The sequence below is a fragment of the Microcebus murinus genome, chromosome 17 (assembly GCF_040939455.1).
Source record: "Microcebus murinus isolate Inina chromosome 17, M.murinus_Inina_mat1.0, whole genome shotgun sequence".
In the NCBI taxonomy this organism is placed as follows: Eukaryota; Metazoa; Chordata; class Mammalia; order Primates; family Cheirogaleidae; genus Microcebus; species Microcebus murinus.
This window is the reverse complement of record NC_134120.1, coordinates 58,364,025-58,384,963: the sequence shown is the minus strand read 5'-3', so window position 1 is coordinate 58,384,963 and position 20,939 is coordinate 58,364,025. Positions and strand designations below refer to the sequence as shown.

Sequence of the window (20,939 nt, the reverse complement as noted above, 5' to 3'; positions counted from 1 at the left end):
TGCCACGGGGCGGGGGGGACAGCCACGGGGCGGGGAGAATTGCCACGGGGTGGGGGGGACCGCCACGGGGCGGGGGAGGACAGCCACGGGGCGGGGAGGACTGCCACAGGGCTGGGGGGACCTCCACGGGGTGCGGGGGGACCGCCACGGGGCGGGGGGACAGCCACAGGGCGGGGGGACCTCCACGGGGTGGGGGGGACCGCCACGGGGCGGGGGAGGACAGCCACGGGGTGGGGAGGGCTGCCACGGGGCGGGGAAGGATGGCCAACGGGGTTGGTGTGCCCTCTCACAGTCCCTCCAGGCGGGGAATGGTAGCCAGGTTTGGGGGCAGGGATGCAAGGGTTGAGGGGTGCTCCCTAACTCCCTGACCCCTAGTGTGCCTCTGAGCAAGAATAGGCAAAGGCAGGGAGTTCAGGCCTGCCTGTCCTTGCATCTCACTAGAATCCAGAATGATTCTGTGTGAGGCTCCTCTAGGTCAAATGTGAGGTGATGTGAGGCGTGCAGGACCTGCTGTTGACAAATCAAAACAAAATGTCTCATCTCCTGAGACACATTCCTTCTAGCTTGGCAAGTCCCAGGAGTGAATGGACAAGTTGTTGTTGCAGTTCTTTGAAAATCTATCTGCTTCCAGACTGAGCTGCTGTAATTTCTTTGAATCTACCTGTTCCCAAACCAAACTCGAAGAAAATAACTTGTAATTCTTGCTAAAAGTGAAAACACCTTTTCTTCCCTGCCCCTCTCTAAAACCGGGTCCAAGCTAAGGAGCCAGTGGGTGGTGCTAACACGTTTGCAGTCATGGCCTTGCTGGGCCCCGTCCCCTCTGAGTGTTCCTTAATTTAAACTGCCAGATATGTATGTCCTGACTCTTTGTTAGTAATTAGCTGCATTTTGCCAGGAAAGTAACTTCATTGATATGCACAATTTTATTTATTTATTTTTTGAGACAGAGTCTCACCCTGTTGCCTGAGCAAGAGTGCCGTGGCATCAGCTTAGCTCCGGCACCCTCAAATTCCTAGGCTCGCTCAAGTGATCCTTCTGCCTCAGCCTCCCAAGTAGCTGGGACTACAGGCATGCGCCACCATGCCCGGCTAATTTTATATATATATGTTTTTAGTTGGCCAAATAATGTCTTTCTATTTTTAGTAGAGACGAGGTCTCGCTCTTGCTCAGGCTAGTTTTGAACTCCTCACCTTGAGCAATCCGCCCGCTTCAGCCTCCCAGAGTGCTAGGTTTACAGGTGTGAGCCACAGCGACCGGCCAATATGCATGATTTTAAAAAGTCAAATATTTGTAAGCAATTACAAAATCTTAAACCAATCATCAGTTTGTTAATCAGCTATAATGGCTAGAGGCCTTAGTCATGACAAAAGTAGGCTGAGGTCTCGTAGCAAAGTGCAGATGTCAAGATGCCCACGCGGTGTTTGTTGTCCTAGACAAAGTCTGCTTTGTTCTTGTGTCTTGTCAGTGATAACATTCATGCGAAACCCTGAAGTTGTAAAACTGATAACATATATACTTTGTGCAAAATGGCTGCTTTTTTTGTGGTTATTTAGAACATCTTTTCTTTCCTTGAACAAGGAACTTTAGATTTTGTACAGCTGCTATTTCAGTACAAATTATATCACAGTATTATTACTGACATTAATAAGGAATTAAGTTTTCTACAAGTAAATCTCCCAGCTTTCTGCTTCTTGAATCTAAATTCTTATTTTAAAAATGTTTCAAAGTGTCCAAAGACTTTTGTCTTTCAAGGTCATGTATTGAATGCCCTTACTGTGCCAAGCCTTCTGTTAGCTTGGTAAGAACCCAGCTGTGAGCTGGACAGTCCTTGTCAGGACAGGCTCATCCGCAGCCAGGTGTATTCCCACCGGTGTGTGTCACGTCCAGCAGGACACTGCAGGGAGCCGGTGGCAGGAAGCCCTGAGGAGGCTGCCCCTCGCTCCTGTACCTCCTGCAGTTGGGTCAGACCCAACCACCCTCTCCACCCTCTGGCTAAAAGTGAAAACACGTTTAGTCCCTAGGTCCCCTGTGTGCTTCTCCAGGCCTCAGTGATACTTGCCAAGCCCTGTCTTGTTTCTCGGCATGGCCCTTCTTGACCTCCCCACTTCCCTTCATAGCATTTGTTGTCACTCTTGGTTTTGATGACAGTGCTCAGTTGACTTATGTCCTGCTCCTGTGTGCCCTTTCTTCCTCTCCTGTGGGTCCTTCTTTTTCTGCCTAATGATGCCACGCGGGGTCCCTCAGCCACCACGGCACTCTGGCTGTGCCCTGGGCACTCTCTCACACAGCCTGGTACTGCTGCCACACTGGCAACACCACCAAAATATTTCTCTTCGACCAACAGCCCATGCCTGGCCCAGTTCCCTCCAACGCCTTCAGAGTAAGCGTCAGCCCTCAGGGTGGCACACACAGAAGGCTTTTCAGTGGTCCACAGGGCTTAGGCTAGTTTCACTGGAGAAAAGTTCGCGTCTGCTGCCAGCCTGTGGCTTGCTGTTAGTTCTCACATTTCTGCAAGTCGGCAGGGAAAACACACAGACCCCACCGTCCCTCACTGGCGGCAAAGCGCCGCTGCCAGCTCAGGGGTGTTCTACGAAGCCCGACTTCTCTTCTCATCCTGATTCTCTGAAACAGCCTGTTTCCTTAACCCATTTCCTTATGTGTTTCCCTCAGGTGAGTTATTTCCCTTCCTGTTTCGGCGAATTGTCTGGGCCCACTTTCGCAGCGAGGAGGGAGCAACTGTTGGCCCGTGTAGTGCAGCTTCTCAGTGGTTCTGTTTCAGGCATCGTGCTGACGGCCAGCAATATCAATTATTCTGTCCATTTGGGTCAGAAGTGGGTTGGATTAATACATAGCCCTTTGTCCATGTGGCCCTGTTGTTCCTTTAGCTGGAGCAGAGTGAGCACTCATACAGTATTTGTTAGATAGGCTGGTGCGCATGGAATGTCATATAACCCTTTTATGTGTTGCATATAAGACAGTCTTTATTTCATAGAATTTGGCCCAGCAAGCCACTTGTCCTGCTCCTTGATGACACTGGCAGGGTTTGACTTTCATGCCTTCAGGGGTGTTTCATGTGTGCCCCATCAGCCTTTTCTCCAGCAGTGATCCTGCTCTTGGTTAGGAAATGTGACAGGTAAGAACAATAAATTGTGTGCCCTTTTGTTTTTATAAATCCACGATGGCTATCTTGAGGGCAGGCAATGGCAGGAAGCACTGGAGATGGTTGCCAGGTTCTCCCTGTCAGACAGGGAGGCTTGAATGAATCCTCTGTGCTGGGTCACTGGGCCACTGGTGCCATATGAGGCGTGAGCGTGTTCATCCAATGGGAAAATACGGGGCCACGACTAACCAGGTCAAAGCTGTGCCTTTGGCCAGGAGGGGCTGGACCTAACGTCTGAAGACAGTGGACTGTGTTCTCTTGTTTCTGGTTCTGGCCCAGCCTGTCTTTACTCAGCAAATGGGTGGTATGCCGCATCTGGGAAGGGTAGAAAATGCACAAGTAGGCTCTGGCCTCAGCAAGCTCAGGTTCTAGAAGCCTCGTGCACGCTGCCATGACTTCCTGCTCTGGTGGGGGCAAGGGGCTCTGGCTGGCGAGGCCTGGGCGCCCCTCTAGCGTGGCAGAGGCGTCCTGGGCAGGCACGGCCCATGGGGTGAAAGTCGGAGCTGGATTCCAGTTCCTGCACTTGCTAACTCTGACCTCATTAGCTCCTTAACTCCCCTGAGCCTCAGCTTTACACATCTGTGAGACTCATCGTGCAGAGTTATTAGGTACTGTGCTAATGTGCACGAGGGTTTGGCACCAAGCAAACCCATACCTTTCCTCCTCACCTCCTTCCAGGGACTTCACCAGCTGATTCAAGTTCAGATGCTGTGATGAGGTGGAGACAAAGCCACAGCCCTGAATGTGAAGTGTAACATGGCCAATCCCCTCTGCCCCTCCACCCCAGTCACCGGGGACAATAATGTGCACGAATTCTCTCTTGTGTTGGTTCAACAGTATGGGAACATCTTGTTCATGGCATTGTGTAACTGAGAGAAACCTGGTGTAACTCCTTTTAATCAAGGCAAAAGTTCAGACGCTGCGTGCCAGCCCCATGGCTGCATTGGTACACTGCCCAGCAGGCTCAGGGCTCTGATTTCCTTGGTGGGTCTCTGGCAAAGGCTCCAAGACCATTCTTATGGGTTTCCCAGGTTGGGGACCCCTGACCCAGCACGTTCCCATTGGCATTGCCTCACTGGAAAAAGATCATGTAGCAACTTGGTCTACCTAAAATGGAAAGGAGTTGAGTATGTAAACTCAAAATGCTGCTGTACTTTCAACCACAGAGAAGCTCTTCTGCCAGTGTTCCGGGTTTATGTCTATTGCTTGATATTTGACGTTCAAAGAATGTATAACAAAACAACCTACTCTCTCCACTTAAAAACAAAAACAAAAACTTGGCTTTGGACAGACCTGGGATTGTGTTCCATTTCTTTCCCTTGTTAAGTGGATAGTCTTGAGAAACCACTCTGAGCTTCAGTTTTCTCATCTGTGAGATGGGGTAATACTTTCCTTTTAAGGCTCTAAGGATAATTCATTAATTAATGTTAAACTAATATTAGTATTAATTTAAAGAGTTAGTGTGTTATTGGCCATGGCAAGTGCTCAGACATGAGCAGTTACAAGGCACTGATGTGATGCTGGCCAAACACACTTAGATCAAATCCTTGCTAACGATCTAGGTCTGGTTCCAGGAGCCCCACTTGTTGGCAATGTGAGGCACAAACACTCACTATTATGGGGAAGCTCTTGATGCTGGCTGATCAAGCTGGGAACATGAACTTAACCTGACAAGGTTTGAGTGCCAGTTTGTTACTATGCTATCAGTTTTTTATATAGCAAATTTCCTGTAAGTCATTGGATTTTCACTCAAGTCCTTTTGTAGAGTTTCAAGTTAGACACCATACTATTTAAAATGTGTGTGCCTAACACTAAGCTGGATGTTACAGGAAATATAACAAAGAAGCCCTTGTCCATAAGGAAGTTCCAGTCTAATTGGGAAAATAAAACATAGATAAATGACAATGTATGCAGTACAACAAAGTGCTACATCACAGGCGATAGGCAGAGTTATCTAGAGAAACTCTGTCTGTGTCAGAAAGCAGTGATGTGCTCACTTTGTATCTTCTACCAGGTTGTCCTGAAAATAAAGCCCTTTGTTTCATACTCCTGAAGGCATTTGTCCAAGGAGCCAACCCCTCTTTGAGCACCTGCAGTAGGTGGGTGCTGTCCTGGGCATGGGGGTTACATGAGGGCACCTGGAAAGTGTCATCACAGTGCCCAGTGCTAAGCGAGTCCTGCTGCCTCACTCATACCTGTCAGAGTTAGCTACTCTCCCAGAAAAACAGGCCCCAAGGCAGGATTGTCACAAGGGATTTGGAAATAATAGGAAATAAATAAATAATATAGATGGAGAAATGATTGAGATAGAGACAAAGTGTAGTCTAAATGATGGGGGAGTTAAGGGGTCTCCAGCATTCCTATGAGCTGTGAGGCCCCAACTGAAATCCCACACCAGTATTTATTGTTACAGCAAATAGTTGTCTTTTGTTAGAGAATTATGTGTACAGCTCAATTTTTTGAGGTTTCCAGGGAACCTTACCTAATTCTGTGTACAAGAATAGACAGTTACAAAATTTTTCTAAGATAAGCATGTTAAGCGCTGAGAATCAGATCTACCTGAGCATACAAATTAAAGATAAAATGTATAAAATGAGAACACTGAGTCTGTGTACTACTCAAATCTACTTCTTCTAAACACAGAAACATGTGGCCAGGAGTGAAGCAGGAATAGCCTTGAAGTCTAGGATAGCTCCAGCTGCAGGTTATCTGCTGGGCAGGCATTTTAATCAGCTTCTCCATCAAGGGGCCAAACTGAGCCTTGCAAAAAAGCTCAAGGTGATGGCCGGCAGCAAAGAAGAAATGTTGCTTTGCAGACGTCCTCTGATAATGCCTCCCTTGTTGGAAACAGCTTCTATTCTGTGAACTAACATGTCCACAGTTTCCTTCAAGGCAAAGACCTGCAAAACCCCTGAAACCTTTCACGTCTCTTCGGCTATTTCTCAACACATACCTGTTTATACTATTCGGAGTCATTTCTTTATGGATCCATTCCTGAAGGAAAAAAGTCTGCGATCCTAGGCAAAAACTGTTACACATTGCTCAACTGGGCCGCCTTCTAGTGACAGCAGCAAGGCCATCTGTTTCCCCTGTAGTTTTTCTTTTCTTTTCTTTGTTTTCTTACCTCTAAACATTATGCTGTAAGAATGGAGTTATTTTTAAATAACCTCTTGCTTTTTGGTTTAAAAGCATGCGGTAGTATGTCAAAGGTAGTTTAGCATTTCTTTAATTGCTATCAAAAGCCTCGTCTGTTTACCAATCTGCAACTCTTCTTACTCTTTTTTTTTTTTTTTTTTTTTTTTTTGAGACAGAGTCTCACTTTCTTGCCTAGGCTAGAGTGAGTGCTGTGGCATCAGCCTAGCTCACAGCAACCTCAAACTCCTGGGCTCAAGTGATCCTCCTGCCTCAGCCTCCCGAGTAGCTGGGACTACAGGCACAAGCCACCATGCCCGGCTGATTTTTATATATATATATATTAGTTGGCCAATTAATTTCTTTCTATTTTTATGGTAGAGACGGGGTCTCGCTCAGGCTGGTTTTGAACTCCTGACCTTGAGCAATCCACCCGCCTCGGCCTCCCAGAGTGCTAGGATTACAGGCGTGAGCCACCGCGCCCGGCCAACTCTTCTTACTCTTTAGTCACTTAGTGCCTTCCTGAGGCAGAGAACAGCCTGGGCTGAACCCCTAGCTCTCTGGCCTGACTTCCCTCATCTGTGAATTGAGAAAACTACAACTATATCACAGGGTTTCCTGAGAAATAAGTGAGTTAATATTTATAAACCAATATGTGTGTTTCTTAAACAACCCTAACTTATCAGCTGTTTCTCATTTATCCCCATTTTATTACCCTTTTAGTTGCTAGGAAACTAAAATTTAATCAAGGGCTAGAGACTTTTTTTCTCAAATAATTTTCTTGATTTGGTTTTGCTACACTTGTTTTCTTTTTCATGTTAGTGCTTTTTTATAATGAATGTTTGAATTAATTCTTTGGTAAATGTGGAACTTGCTCCAAAGTGTCACGTGACATTGGCCCTAAAGTTCTTTTCCTCCTTGTTTTTCCAACCACAGTTATAGTGATTCTGTTGATCTTGGTTTATCCTTAGTTGATTTCAAAAACTTGGCTGCTTAAAAGTCAATATCTGACTTTTAAGTTAATACCTGGCTTGGTCTTACTGTACGACAGAAATACGGAACTGTGTGCATGTGCACACATATGTGTGCCTAATTCTCTGACCCTGCTTAACTATTTCATGGCCATTAGAAATCATTCTTTGTGATTTTTTTTTATCTCTAGAACCTATCTATATTTGCAGAATATAATTTGTGATTTTTTTATCTCTAAAACCTATCTATATTTGCAGAATATAATTCCTACTTCTTTTTTGTGTTTGATGCCCTTACTATTCCTATTTAAACAGGTTTGTAAGGACTATGAATCTTCTGGTAAAATAGGAATAAAGATGGTTATGTTTTTACATTGTTAAAATGTCTATACTGCCCAAAGTGACCTACAGACTCAACACAATCCCTATCAAAAACCATCATCATTTTTCACAGATATAGAAAAAATATGCTTTGTATGGAACCAGAGAAGACCCCATATAGGAAAATCAATCCTAGGCAATAAAAACAAAATAGGAGGTATTAATTTACCAAATTTCAAACTATACTACAAGGCTATAGTCATTAAAACAGCTTTTTTTTTTTTTTTTTTTTTTTTTTTTTGAGACAGAGTCTCACTTTCTTGCCTAGGCTAGAGTGAGTGCCGTGGTGTCAGCCTAGCTCACAGCAACCTCAAACTCCTGGGCTCAAGCGATCCTCCTGCCTCAGCCTCCCGAGTAGCTGGGACTACAGGCACAAGCCACCATGCCCGGCTAATTTTTATATTATATACATTAGTTGGCCAATTAATTTCTTTCTATTTTTATGGTAGAGACGGGGTCTCGCTCAGGCTGGTTTTGAACTCCTGACCTTGAGCAATCCGCCCGCCTCGGCCTCCCAGAGTGCTAGGATTACAGGCGTGAGCCACCGCGCCCGGCCTAAAACAGCTTTTTATTGGTATAAGAACAGGGACATTGACCAGTGGAACAGAACAGACTGTTTTATATCTTTAACCAGGTTTTATATCTTTAACCACATATAAAACCATCCTCATATAGCCAACTAATCTTCGAGAAAGCAGAAAAAAACATACACTGAGGAAAAGAATCCTTATTTAATAAATGGTGCTGGGAAAACTGGATAGCCACATGTAGAAGACTGAAACAAGACCCACACCGTTCACCTCTCACAAAAATCAACTCACGCTGGGTAACAGACTTGAACCTTAGGTGTGAAACTATTAGAATGCTAGAGGAAAACGTTGGAAATACTCTTCTAGACATTGGCCTAGGCAAAGAATTTATGAAGAAGACCCCAAAGGCAATCACAACAGCAACAAAAATATACAAATGGGACCTGATGAAATTAAAAAGCTTCCGCACAGCCAAAGAAACTGTCAAGAGAGCAAACAGACAACCCACAGAATGGGAGAAAATTTTTACAAGCTACACATCTGATAAAGGGCTGATAACTAGAATCTATTTAGAACTCTGGAAAATCAGCAAGAAAAAACCAAAGAGCCCTATCAAAAAATGGGCAAAGGACATGAACAGAAACTTCTAAAAACAAGACAGAATAATGGCCAATAAACATATGAAAAAATGTTCAACATCTCTAATCATCAGGGAAATGCAAATCAAAACTGCAATGAGATATCACTTAACTCCAGTGAGAATGGCCTTTATCAAAAAGTCCCCAAACAACAAATGCTGGTGTGGATATGGAGAGAGAGGAACACTCCTACACTGCTGGTGGGACTGCAAACTAGTTCAACCTCTGTGGAAAGCAATATGGAGATACCTCAAAGAGATACAAGTAGATCTACCATTTGATCCAGCAGTTCCACTACTGGGCATCTACCCAAAAGATCACAAGTCACTTTATGAAAAAGACACCTGCACTCAAATGTTTATAGCAGCACAATTCACAATTGCAAAGCAGTAGAAACAACCTAAGTGCCCATCAATTCATGAGTGGATTAATAAAATGTGGTATATGTATACCATGGAGTACTACTCAGCTTTAAGAAACAATGGTGATATAGCACCTCTTGTATATTCCTGAATACAGCTGGAACCCATTCTACTAAGTGAAGTATCTCAAGAATGGAAAAACCAGCACCACATGTACTCACCAGCAAACTGGTATTAATGGATCAACACCTAAGTGGACATATAGGAATAACATTTATCGGGTATCGGGAGGGTAGGAGGGGGTGGAGGGGAGGGGTATATACATCCACAACGAGTAAGATGTGCAACGTTTGGGGGATGGACACCCTGAAGCTCTTACTTGAGGGGGGAGGGGGGCATGGGCAATATATGTAACCTTAACACTTGTACCCCCATAATACACTAAAATAAAAAAATTTTTAAAAAAAGATGGTTATGTTTTTAATTTGACATAGTACTTGTTTGTTTCTTAGAAATACCATGTTTCCCCAAAAATAAAACAGAGTCTTATATTTATTTTTCCTTAAGAAGATACCCTAGGGCTTATTTTCAGGGGATGTGTTATTTTTTTTTTAAGTACGGTACAACAATCTACATTTATTCAAATGTAGTTAAGTCGTCTTCTTCTAGAACATCATCATAACTCTCCAAACCCCGAATTCCATCCTGAATTTCTTGCAACTCTATTTCCTTTAGAACCATGTGCCCCAATCTCTCATGTTGAGCAATAGAGCTTTCATGGGGCAGATGAGAAGGGCTGCTTCTCTTCTTTACTGCTCCGCGACGAAATGCATGGGTTGTGCAGATGCGCTGCGTAGCCACGCCCGTCACTAGGGCTTATTTTTGGGGTAGGGCTTATATTGCACAAATGCTTAGAAATCATGCTAGGGCTTATTTTATGGGTAGGTCTTATTTTGGGGGAAACATGGTATGTGTACATGTGTGTATATATAATTTTTAGTAACCCTCCAACCACCGAGTTTCTTTCTTTTAGATCCAAATATAAAAATTTCATTATTTTGTGTACTTCAAACCTCTCCCTAAAGATTCTTTTTTTTTTTTTTAACTTTTTGCCCCCATTTTCAGGCCCCTGACATTTATGGGATCACAGACCAAGCGAGTCCTGCTCACCCCTCTCATGCATCCAGCCCGCCCCTTCCGAGTCTCCAACCATGACAGGAGCAGCCGGCGAGGGGTGATGGCCAGCAGCCTGGAGGAGCTCCTCTGCAAGGTACATACCTGGCACCTCTCCACCAGCTCACACAGGTGCCCTGAGCTCGCCGAGGGCAGTGGTCTTGGGTAGGAAGCCCATGCAAAGGCAGAAAAGTGAAGAAAAACACCATGTCCCAGCCTGGGCAACAGAGAGAGACCCCATCCCCCCAAAAAATTGTTTTTAAAGAATTAAGGCAGGCATGGTGGCTCATACCTGCAGTTCTAGCTACTTGGGAGGCTGAGGCAGAAGGATAGCTTGAGCCCAGGAGTTCAAGACCAACCTGGGCAATATAGCGAGACAGCATGCTGCCAAGAGGGGCGGGCTGGGAGAAAGATGGGGAATGGCTGCGATGGAGTTTCTTTCTTCAGGGATGAAAATGCTCTAAAACTGGTTGTGCTGGTGGTCGCCCAGCTCTGTGAACACGCTATAAACCATCGAATTGTACACTTCACAATGGGCGAATTATATGACTTGTGAATTATGTCTCAATAAAGCTGTTTTAAAAAGAGAAGAAAAAGAAAAACAGCATGTTAAACTCAAAAGACCTTCTCTTGGCCCCAGAGAGTCAGAGGGAGCCATTTTTAGTTGGGCGAAGGGTAGTTATAAATAATCAGAGGAGCAGCATTGCATCTCTGTACCTTAAAAGATTTAGGTACAGAGGCAAAACCCTCAAGAGCAGCTGCCAGTGGATGATGTAGCTTTGCTTCTTTGGGCAAGGCGGGTGTGGGGAAGTGCAGACTCTGGAAGTCCGTTTGTGTTATGAAGCCAGGAGAGAGTGGCCACAATCTAAACCAGCGGCCTAGGCCACCAAATGAGGAGGAGCCCAGATTCTCAGAAGCATGGCTCAGACCCGGACACCCGTGGAAACAAGGGCGAGCACCCAGCATGCCGGCTCCAAAGCAAGAGAGGTGTTCAGATACGCCGCCCGAGGGTCCGGCTCCGAAATGTCACAAATGCAGGAGTTTTCTTTTTATCCATCTAAATAAGTAGGTAATCTTAGAAATCATAAATATTATTCAATATAATCACTTACCTCATGCCTTTTAAGAAGACAGATTCATTAAAAATCTTAACTTCCTGGCCCAGCATGGTAGCATGTGCCTGTAGTCCCAGCTAGTTGGGAGGCCAAAGTGGGCCTCAGCTCGAGCTCAGGAGTTGAGACCAGCCTGAGCAGGAGCGAGACCCCGTCTCTACGGGAAATACAAAAATTAGCTGGGCATGGTGGCGTATGCCTGTAGTCCCAGCTACTCAGGAGGCTGAGACAGGAGGATCGCTTGGGCCCAGCAATTCAAGGCTGCGATGCGCTAGGCTGGCACCACTGGACTCTAGCATGGCAACAGAGTAAGATGCTGTCTCAAAACAACAACAACAGGCCGGGCGCTGTGGCTCACGCCTGTAATCCTAGCACTCTGGGAGGCCGAGGCGGGCGGATTGCTCAAGGTCAGGAGTTCAAAACCAGCCTGAGCGAGACCCTGTCTCTACCATAAAAATAGAAAGAAATTAATTGGCCAACTAATATATATATAAAATCAGCCGGGCATGGTGGCTTGTGCCTGTAGTCCCAGCTACTCGGGAGGCTGAGGCAGGAGGATAGCTTGAGCCCAGGAGTTTGAGGTTGCTGTGAGCTAGGCTGACGCCACGGCACTCACTCTAGCCTAGGCAAGAAAGCGAGACTCTGTCTCAAAAAAAAAAAAAAAAAAAAAAAACAACAACAACAAAAATCCCCTTTTTCCAAGCAAAGACTGAGTCGTAGATACCAATCAAGGTATATTTTTACCATTGAAATTTTATCAAAATCAGCTAACACTTCTAAAAACCATAACTTAGGACATGCTGTTGGACAGTCCAGTGGAAATGTCACACTTCATTCCATTTCTCTAACACCTTGCAAACCTAGACTCTGGATGTCCTGGTCATCACTGCTGGACTGGTCACTCTGGTCCTGGAGGAAGATGGCACCGTGGTAGACACAGAAGAGTTCTTCCAGACCCTAGGAGACAACACGCATTTCATGATCTTGGAAAAAGGACAGAAGTGGACTCCGGTAAGCAAAATCATGGTCATCTAAATGGCTACTGGGTGGGCTTTTCACCTGTGAGAGCACGTGCCCTACATTGCTGGTGCCTTGCCTGCTTTCTGAACACACCCTTTGCATGCTCCTGACACCTGGATCCACTACCCTCAAAGGGATTCTTATAAGTATTCAAGGAAACTTAGTATCTCTGTGAACGTGGGCTGTGTGATTGAAAGCAAATAATTCTGAGGAGCAGGCTTTGGCCAGTGAGTAGCTAAGACCCTGCGAAATACACAGCGTCAACCTGGTGAGTACTCACTGTCCCTGTTCCTGGAGGCCAGACAAGCTGCTGGGGCAGCAAAGCAGGGAGGGTGTGCGCGTGTGTCTGTGTGAATGCGGAGACTGGGAATGGCAAAGAGACAGAGTGAAGAGGAGGATGAAGAGAGAATGAGGTTTCTGGGGAAATAGATTATATATCTTGAAAACCCTCCCAGTATAAAGCACCTAAAAATGTAAAGCAAAATACCACAGCATCTTTTTACATATCTAACTGAGCTTCAAGAAAGGGAAATCCTCAGAGGCCAAAATGTTTGTGGAGTCAGAATCCAGAGAGGACAGCAAACCCTGAGGCTGGCAGCTGCCCGGGGCCTCTGTGTCCAGGCTGCAGCTTTGACAGGTGCCGGGAAACGGGGCACAGTCTCAGGCTGACGCGAAGAGCGGCGTCAGATTTGAGATGGCTCCATAAACCAGGGCATCCAAGGGTCTCTCCTGAGAATCTGTGGCCATAAGCTGCCACAGAAGCTTTGGGCACTGCTGAGTCCAAAGCACCTCAGTGCAGAGCCGGTGTGCCCAGATGTGGGGAGGAGCACAGGCTGCTCACGGGTCCTCTGTGCTCAGCGAGGCTGCTGGCCCCTGCCTAGCCCCATGCCCAGAGCTGACGGCGCCCGTGCAGCTGGCAGAGCAGGTGCCAGCAGCCTGGCAGGACGCGCCAGCAACACGCCTGATGAGAGCGAGCGGCGGGACGGGCCGCACCCCATGGCAGGAGACTGGAGACACACGCATGCCCAGCAGTGCCCTTCTGCGTGAGCACACGCGGGTGGACGGTCACACAGTCACTGAGTGGACTGCCGCTCAGTGAAAGTGCAGGAAGTACAACTGCAAGCATCCATGTGGGTAAACCTCATCAACTTTTCTGAGTGAAAAGACCCCACAATAACACATCAAACAAGTGGTCCTCAAATTTCTTGAACTCAGGACCCATTTACACTCTTAATGAGGGCCGGGCGCGGTGGCTCACGCCTGCAATCCTAGCACTCTGGGAGGCTGAGGTAGGTGGATTGCTCAAGCTCGGGAATTCAAGACCAGCCTGAGCAAGAGCGAGACCCCGTCTCTACTATAAATAGAAAGAAATTAATTGGCCAACTAAAAATATATGGAAAAAATCAGCCGGGCATGGTGGCACATGCCTGTAGTCCCAACCACTCGGGAGGCTGAGGCAGGAGGATCGCTTGAGCCCAGGAGTCTGAGGTTGCTGTGAGCTAGGCTGACGCCACGGCACTCACTCTAGCCTGGGCAACAGAGTGAGACTCTGTCTCAAAAAACAAAAAAACAAACAAAAAAAAACTTAATGAGGACCCCAGGTAGTTTTCATTTATGTGGGTTGTAGATCAATAGGCTGTAGATATCTAGCAGAGGTTTTCAAACGCGAAGATGTCGCCTCTTGGGGGACATTTTGGCTGTCATGGCTGAGCAGGGGTGGAGGCTCCAGTTGCTGCCCCCCACTTCCCAACACGGACAGCCCCCCAGGAAAGGAGTCCAGCCCCAGTGGCAGTAGTGTCAGGACGGAGAAACTATAAGCCATGGATATAGACATTCCCAACATGAGAAATTAAAATTGTTAAGAAGTTACTAATAAGTAGATTTTTTTAAAAAAGAAATTAAAATGGAAAAATTTAAAAATATGTATTAATTCATTAAAAATAATAACCCAATACAGGTTAACTTAAATCACATATTTTTATGAAAAATGACTATTTTCCAAAGCACAAAGATTGAGTGAAGAGTGACATTTTTTCCATTTCTGCACATCTCTTTAATGTCTAACTTAGTGGAAGACAGCTGAATTCTTCTATCTTCTTCTGTATTGACTCTGTTGTAATTACTGTTCTGACGGAAGTGTGGAGAAAGCCTGGCCGGACACAGGCGTGCAGCTGGGGAGGGAGGAGGACAGACATTAAGTCTTCTCAGGTAACTGAGCACGTTCTTTTCTGACGCTGCGCCAGGGCTCGCGTGTGCTGGCTTCAGGGAGGTCAGTGCACCTCGGAGTCTGAACAGATGTGTGTCGTGGAGCCGCCTCTGTGACTCCAGTCCGTGGGTGTGTCTTGCACTTTGAAGGGATCTTTTCCCAAGGATGATTCGTAGCTGTAACACTGGGCATTGGTCATTTAGAAAATACTGGTTCACCGAGTTAGGCAGATTTCCCAAATCTGCAGTGGGAAGCACCACTCCTCATGAGAACAGAAGGGGCAAATGACACCTCACTGTTCACTAGGAGAATTGTTTTGCCCTCTGCCTTCGCTGATAGGAGACCACACTCAGAGAACCTCCACGTTAAACCATTTATAGATAATTAAAAAGTATGCAAACTTAGCAATGTAATGTTTAATGTACACATGTGCTAAAAGTAGAAAGAGTGAGGAGAGGCGCTGCCCCTAGACAGCCCCTCGGGCAGGGGTTGGGGGCGGGCTGAGGAGAGGCCGGGGGTCTCCCAGGGCTGGGCAGGGTTTGGTTTTGCTCTATGTCTCTTCGTTCCTTCCTCTTACATATGTTGCACATGCACTCCTGCGTATGCACCGCAATTGTTCTGACTGGAACAGACTCTACAGATCCATTATAGAAAGCATAACATTTAAATAATCTTGAAGCAGGTGAGGAGACCATGCCCTGTGGGGTGAATTAGATACATCTTTTGAGAGGCAGTCTTGGGTAGGAACGGGGCCTGAGGGCCCCCAAAGATGCCCACGTCCTGACGCCCAAGGGACTTGGTAGATGTGGTTAAGTGAAGGCTCTTGAGCTGGGAGCGCCGTCCCAGACTGTCTGGGGAGGTCAGTGTGAATCAAGAGAAGACCCCACCAAACTCAGACTTGGGCCCGAGCGGGCTGGGGCCGCAGGGTGGGCTGAGGCGGGACGGAGGGGGAGGCGGGGCGCAGGCGCCCTGGCAGCTGGGGGGCCGAGCCCTGCCTGCTCCTTTCGGACTCCTGACCCCAGAACCGTGAAGGTATCAAGACACGCGGCTTCACGCCGCTCAGTTTCTAATGATCTGCGGTGGCAGCAGTAGACAACTGACTCGGATGGGAAGGGCATGTCTCGTCTGTTTCCGTGTTTGTTTGTATAAAGAGACATGGGTCGGCATGCAGGAGCCGGAGACTGCGCCACGCGCCTAAGTCCCCTTGCTGCGTCCAGGCCAGTGCTGAGGTGCCATCCGTCTGGGTCACACGCTCCAGGGAGGCTCCCAGCCTCCTTCAGCCCCGTGCCTGGCGGGGAGGGAGCGGCGGCGCCGTCCTCCCTGGCCAGTCTCCGCGTGGGGAGACCCACGCGACCAGACACGGGCGGACACGTAGCTGTGGAAGGGTGTCTTAGTTTTTATTTAAAACCTAGACTAAAGGAGGACATTTATGGAAAGCAAGATAAAAACGTTTGAAAGTCAGAAAGGAATGTGAGGCCAGGAAAAAGAAGTGCGGCGGGATTATAGGTCAAAACCCCTTTGCTTCCATAATCCTGATCTTTTAAAATTGTTTCCTAGCTAGGGGACAGTTGGCGCCCTCGAGGGGCGGCAGGACCCCTGTGCACCGAAGCTTCGCTGGCCGGCCATGTCCCCGCTGTCACGCCCTGCGGGTGGGAACAGCCGGCAGGGTGGGGTGCTCTGGGGGTGTAGGTGCCCTAGGGGTGTGGGTGCTCTGGGGGTGTGGGTGCTCTGGGCTGTGGGTACCCTGGGGGTGTGGGCGCTCTGGGGGTGTCTTCCTGTGGGCAAGCCTGTGTTCGGCGGTCAGGAACCTGGGCCTGTGGAGCTCCCAACTCCCTCTGCCCAGGCGCGGAGGCCGCCCGTGCCCAGGCCGCGCACAGCGGCACTGCAGACACAGCCGCGGCCCCACGCCTTACGTCAGACGGGGATTCTGGCACTTTCTGCCCAGTGGCTGCTCACGAAATGGAATAATGCTACCTGCGTTTCCATAACCAGGACTGTGTGGTGGCCACGAGAGGAGAGGCCCATGCCGCCAGGGGACCGAGGGTGGCCTCCAGCTGGAGTGAGTGTCCCCGGCATCTGCCAGGGTCACCACCATTCACTGAGCAGTTACCCTAGACCCCGGGCCCTGAAGCCAAGTCAGACTCATCGTGAGTCACTGACCTGAAAGCAGAGTAGGGAAGGGTATTTGGTTAGGCATCGGGACATAATAGTACAAGCGCATTGTTCTGCCAAAAACATTCTCAAGCAATTAGCTGCTTCGTCAATAACAGATTTTAAATGGCCCTTTAGGAGAAGCTGAAGCTAGCATAAAACCAGAATTCTGCAGTTTGAATGTCATGGTTTGGAATGCTGCTAAAGTCTGTTCTTCCCTTCATTACTGTAGGGTAGTAGGTATGTCCCAGCTCGCCAGCAGCCAAAGAAATCGGGGATTGCAAGGGTCACCTTTGATTTATACAAGCTGAACCCCAAGGACTTCATCGGCTGCCTCAACGTGAGAGCCACGGTGTATGAGATGTACTCTGTGTCCTACGACGTCCGGTGCACTGGGCTCAAGGCCCTGCTGAGGTACCAGCTCCAGGGGTCAACCTCGGGCTGTGGGAGCTGCACAGGGCCAGCACAGCTCGCCTGTCCCCACCTTGTTCCTCTGTACTCCCAGGTCCAGCTCCAGGAGCACCCACAGGCCTGCTGCTGTTGTCATTAGGAGCATTCTAATTCACGTGGTATTATGCCACAGGCATAAGCTGTGTGACCTTTCACAGGTTACTTAACTTCTCTGAGCCTCGGTTTCATCATATTTAAAATGAGAAGGTTGCTTCCAAGTTCTTTACGATTGTCTGAGCTGTAAATACACCTACTCTCCTCCTCCAGTAAATTCACTGTTGCTCTCTAAAGAACTAACTCTCTGTGGAGGGAGTGGGTAGAAGGAGAGGGGCTGACCGCTTATTTCACAAAACAGGAAGTCTTAAGCCAACACAGAACTTTTATTTCCTCCAAAGACCATCAAATACTAAATGGAAACAAAAGCTAAGTAATAAAGATAAAGAAGAACCAAATTTCTGTTAAGAACTAGCAGCTTAATTCTGAGCAGTGACGACTGAAACTGGAGCCATGCGGATTCTGGCCTGGCTTGCCCGGAGCAGCCTCCTACCCCATGACCCATCCTCTTCTGCATGTGCCCTCCGTATTACTGTGAACTTTGACCTTGCCTGTAATGTGGCACAGGCCCATTCCTCCTCCACACCACGCCAGGATCCCATTAGCCCGAAGGCTGGGGCCAGGCTGGCTGCACAGCGTCCCAGGAGAGAGGGCCTTTAGAAGACAGAGTCCAAGTCCGCACCACGGACATAGCTGAGCAAATTCCATGTGGCCAAAGGAGCCCTCCCTGGGTGTCCCTACTCCATGACCAGGGTTGTGCCCCTGCCGCCCGGCCCTTCTCTGAGTCACCAGCTGTGTGACCTGTCACAGGTCACTTAACTTCTCTGAGCCTCAGTTGCATCATATTTAAAATGAGAAGGTTGCTTCCAAGTTCTTTACGATTGCCTAGGCTCTAAATGCACCTGCTTCTCCTCCTCCAGTAAATTCACTGTTGCTCTCTAAAGAACTAACTCTCTGTGGAGGGAGTGGGTAGGAGGAGAGGGGCTGACCGCAGCGGGAGGGTCTTTGAGGCCAGTGGAAGAACCGGGCAGGGCCTGCCTGCTGCTCCTTGCGGCAGCTCCTTCTCTCTGCCCACGGGGAGGCCGCGCTCTGGCCGGCCCTGCCGGAGGGGGGACGGCTTTGGAGCCCGGCCCGCGTCCTCGCAGAGCCCCAGGCCCGCCTCGGTCAGCGCAGGCGGGGCTTCTCCTTGGCCTCGGCTTCACAGCCGGAGCCCTCAGCGCCGGCCCGGCCCGGCCGTGTGGCTGTCGTGGCAGCGGCCAGCACTCCGCTCCCGGAGACCTGCTTCGTCCTGCTGGGATGGGAGGAAATGGCTTTCTTCTTTGATTTTTAAAGTGAGACAAGAGAGTTATGAGAACTTAGAAAAGTACAATGAAAAAAGTAAACCTCACTCTACATCCCACCTAAGCCACATCATTCTTGACCAGAAAATCCAGTTTGTTGTTGCTGATCTCATTGCCTGACGGCACTGGGCGCTGGAGAGACAGCCCCTGCCACGGAGGCGCGGCCTGCTGCCCCACCAGTGAGGGGTGAAGCCCCCGCCGGTGAGGGGTGAAGCCCCCGCCGGTGAGGGGTGAAGCCCCCGCCAGGTGAGGGGTGAAGCCCCCGCCGGTGAGGGGTGAAGCCCCCGCCGGTGAGGGGTGAAGCCCCCGCCGGTGAGGGGTGAAGCCCCCGCCAGGTGAGGGGTGAAGCCCCCGCCGGTGAGGGGTGAAGCCCCCGCCAGGTGAGGGGTGAAGCCCCCGCCAGGTGAGGGGTGAAGCCCCCGCCAGGTGAGGGGTGAAGCCCCCGCCAGGTGAGGGGTGAAGCCCCCGCCAGGTGAGGGGTGAAGCCCCCGCCAGGTGAGGGGTGAAGCCCCCGCCAGGTGAGGGGTGAAGCCCCCGCCAGGTGAGGGGTGAAGCCCCCGCCAGGTGAGGGGTGAAGCCCCCGCCAGTGAGGGGTGAAGCCCCCGCCAGGTGAGGGGTGAAGCCCCCGCCAGTGAGGGGTGAAGCCCCCACCAGTCAGGGGTGAAGCCCCCACCAGGTGAGGGGTGAAGCCCTTTCGCTCTGGGCGGGGCAGAGAAAGAGCTTGAGTGAAAACGCTTGTAAATTTGGTTTTCAGTCCACCATAATACTGATGCCAGACTCGGCCTTAGAACGGGGAGGGCAGGGCAGGGCAAAGCTGTCCCTCCCTGTAGCTTTGGGAACGAATTGGAATATGCCAGCTGCCTTCGACGAACTGGATCCTGGGATCACGGTTCCGTTTTTGCTGAGACTTCCTTCAGCCTGACTTCTGCCGCCTGACCTGGCGGACACTGCTAACGAGCTCCGGCAGGTGCCAGGGCAGGACGGGACGCAGCGCACGCGCCCAGGAGCAGGGGCTGCCATGCAGAGCTTTCTCGGCACGGGGCAGTCAGGCCACATTGGGTCGTGGGAGCCAGGCGTCCTGGGGTCTCGGGGAGCTCGCAGAGACCAACTCCACCCAGCCCCGGCCGTGCGTGCCCCGAGAGTGGTGCTCCTCGGACTGCCACGCTCCCGGGCGTGAGCGCCCTCTCCTGAGCGTGGTGAGGTGGCGCGTGTGCCAGGGAAGGGCACGTTCCCAGGGTCCCAATTCCTGACATGCCTCTCTCACCTTCTGTTGCAGGAGCTTGCTGCGGTTCCTGTCCTACACTGCCCAGGCAGCCGGACATTTTCTTGTCTACATGGGCACATGCATGCTCCGAGTGCTGGGTGACACGGAAGAGCGGCCCTCCCTTGCGTCACACGCCTGGGGCTGGTTCACGTACGGAAAGGGCTGCGGGCTGCAGAGGGCTCAGCCTGCTTCCTGACCCAAATGCTCTCTGGCGTGACAGTTTCGAAGATGCTTTAATGTTCTTAACCACATGCACTTGCAGGCTGCTGCCGCTCAGGGGTGGTGTCAGGTGACCGAGAGGGCGTGATGACACCTGAGGTGGGGTAGTGAGGCGGGGCGGGGCCTCCGCAGGCCGCAGGGCAGGACCAACCTGCAGAGCCTGGACCCCTTTGGTGCCTCAGCGCCTGCAGTGAGCCCAGCGCAAGAATCACTCTTCTAGCATGTAATGCTTCCTTGTGTCCTCCGTCTCTCTAAAAAGCAAACAATACTTTTATATAGAAGCAAATCTCAGCCAGAAATGTCCTGCTAACAGCTATAATCACTTTTAAGTCTTTAACATACTTGAAAATATTGAGCTGTCAAATGTTATTGTGTGTGTCTTTAATGTGTGTCTTTAATGAGCCTAAAGGGGCCCTAGAGCTGAAGGGCCCAAAATTTTGGAGGTCTTTAGGCACACTTTCAGCCTTTTTCTTAAAAAACGAACAAACAGACCCAAACTGCTTAAAACCTAGCTTCGATGTCTGCTATGGCCGAGCCGTCATGGGGGGAGGTTGGCCCTGCGTCCCCGGCCCAGCTGAGGGAAGCTTGTTGCATAGGAAAGCTGTCTGGAATCTGTCGCCCCCACCTCTTGGCTCTGCTTTCCTCCAAGTTGGCCTTGGCTTTGGGGGGGCCCTGGGGGGCCTCCCCAGGACGCTCTGAGCTGCATCTGGTCCTTGTTGGACGCCCTCCCATAGTCACAGCAGACAGGGAAGGATGGGCCCCAGCACATGGCCTGG

The 20,939-nt window shown here is 49.5% G+C and overlaps 1 protein-coding gene across 2 annotated transcripts in view; it reads left to right on the top strand.

The window, feature by feature from the left end:
• The window catches only part of CIDEA (cell death inducing DFFA like effector a), a 511,919-nt gene extending 491,387 nt beyond the window's left edge, over positions 1-20,532 (top strand). For both annotated transcript variants that reach the window (XM_075993714.1, XM_012746279.3), the window contains 4 exons: positions 10,300-10,444; positions 12,324-12,470; positions 17,069-17,250; positions 19,957-20,532. In XM_075993714.1, coding sequence (XP_075849829.1) covers positions 10,300-10,444; positions 12,324-12,470; positions 17,069-17,250; positions 19,957-20,140 — 658 coding nt within the window. In that variant the 3' untranslated portion in view covers positions 20,141-20,532. The remainder of the gene's footprint in view (positions 1-10,299; positions 10,445-12,323; positions 12,471-17,068; positions 17,251-19,956) is intronic.
• Positions 20,533-20,939: the final 407 nt, after the last annotated feature.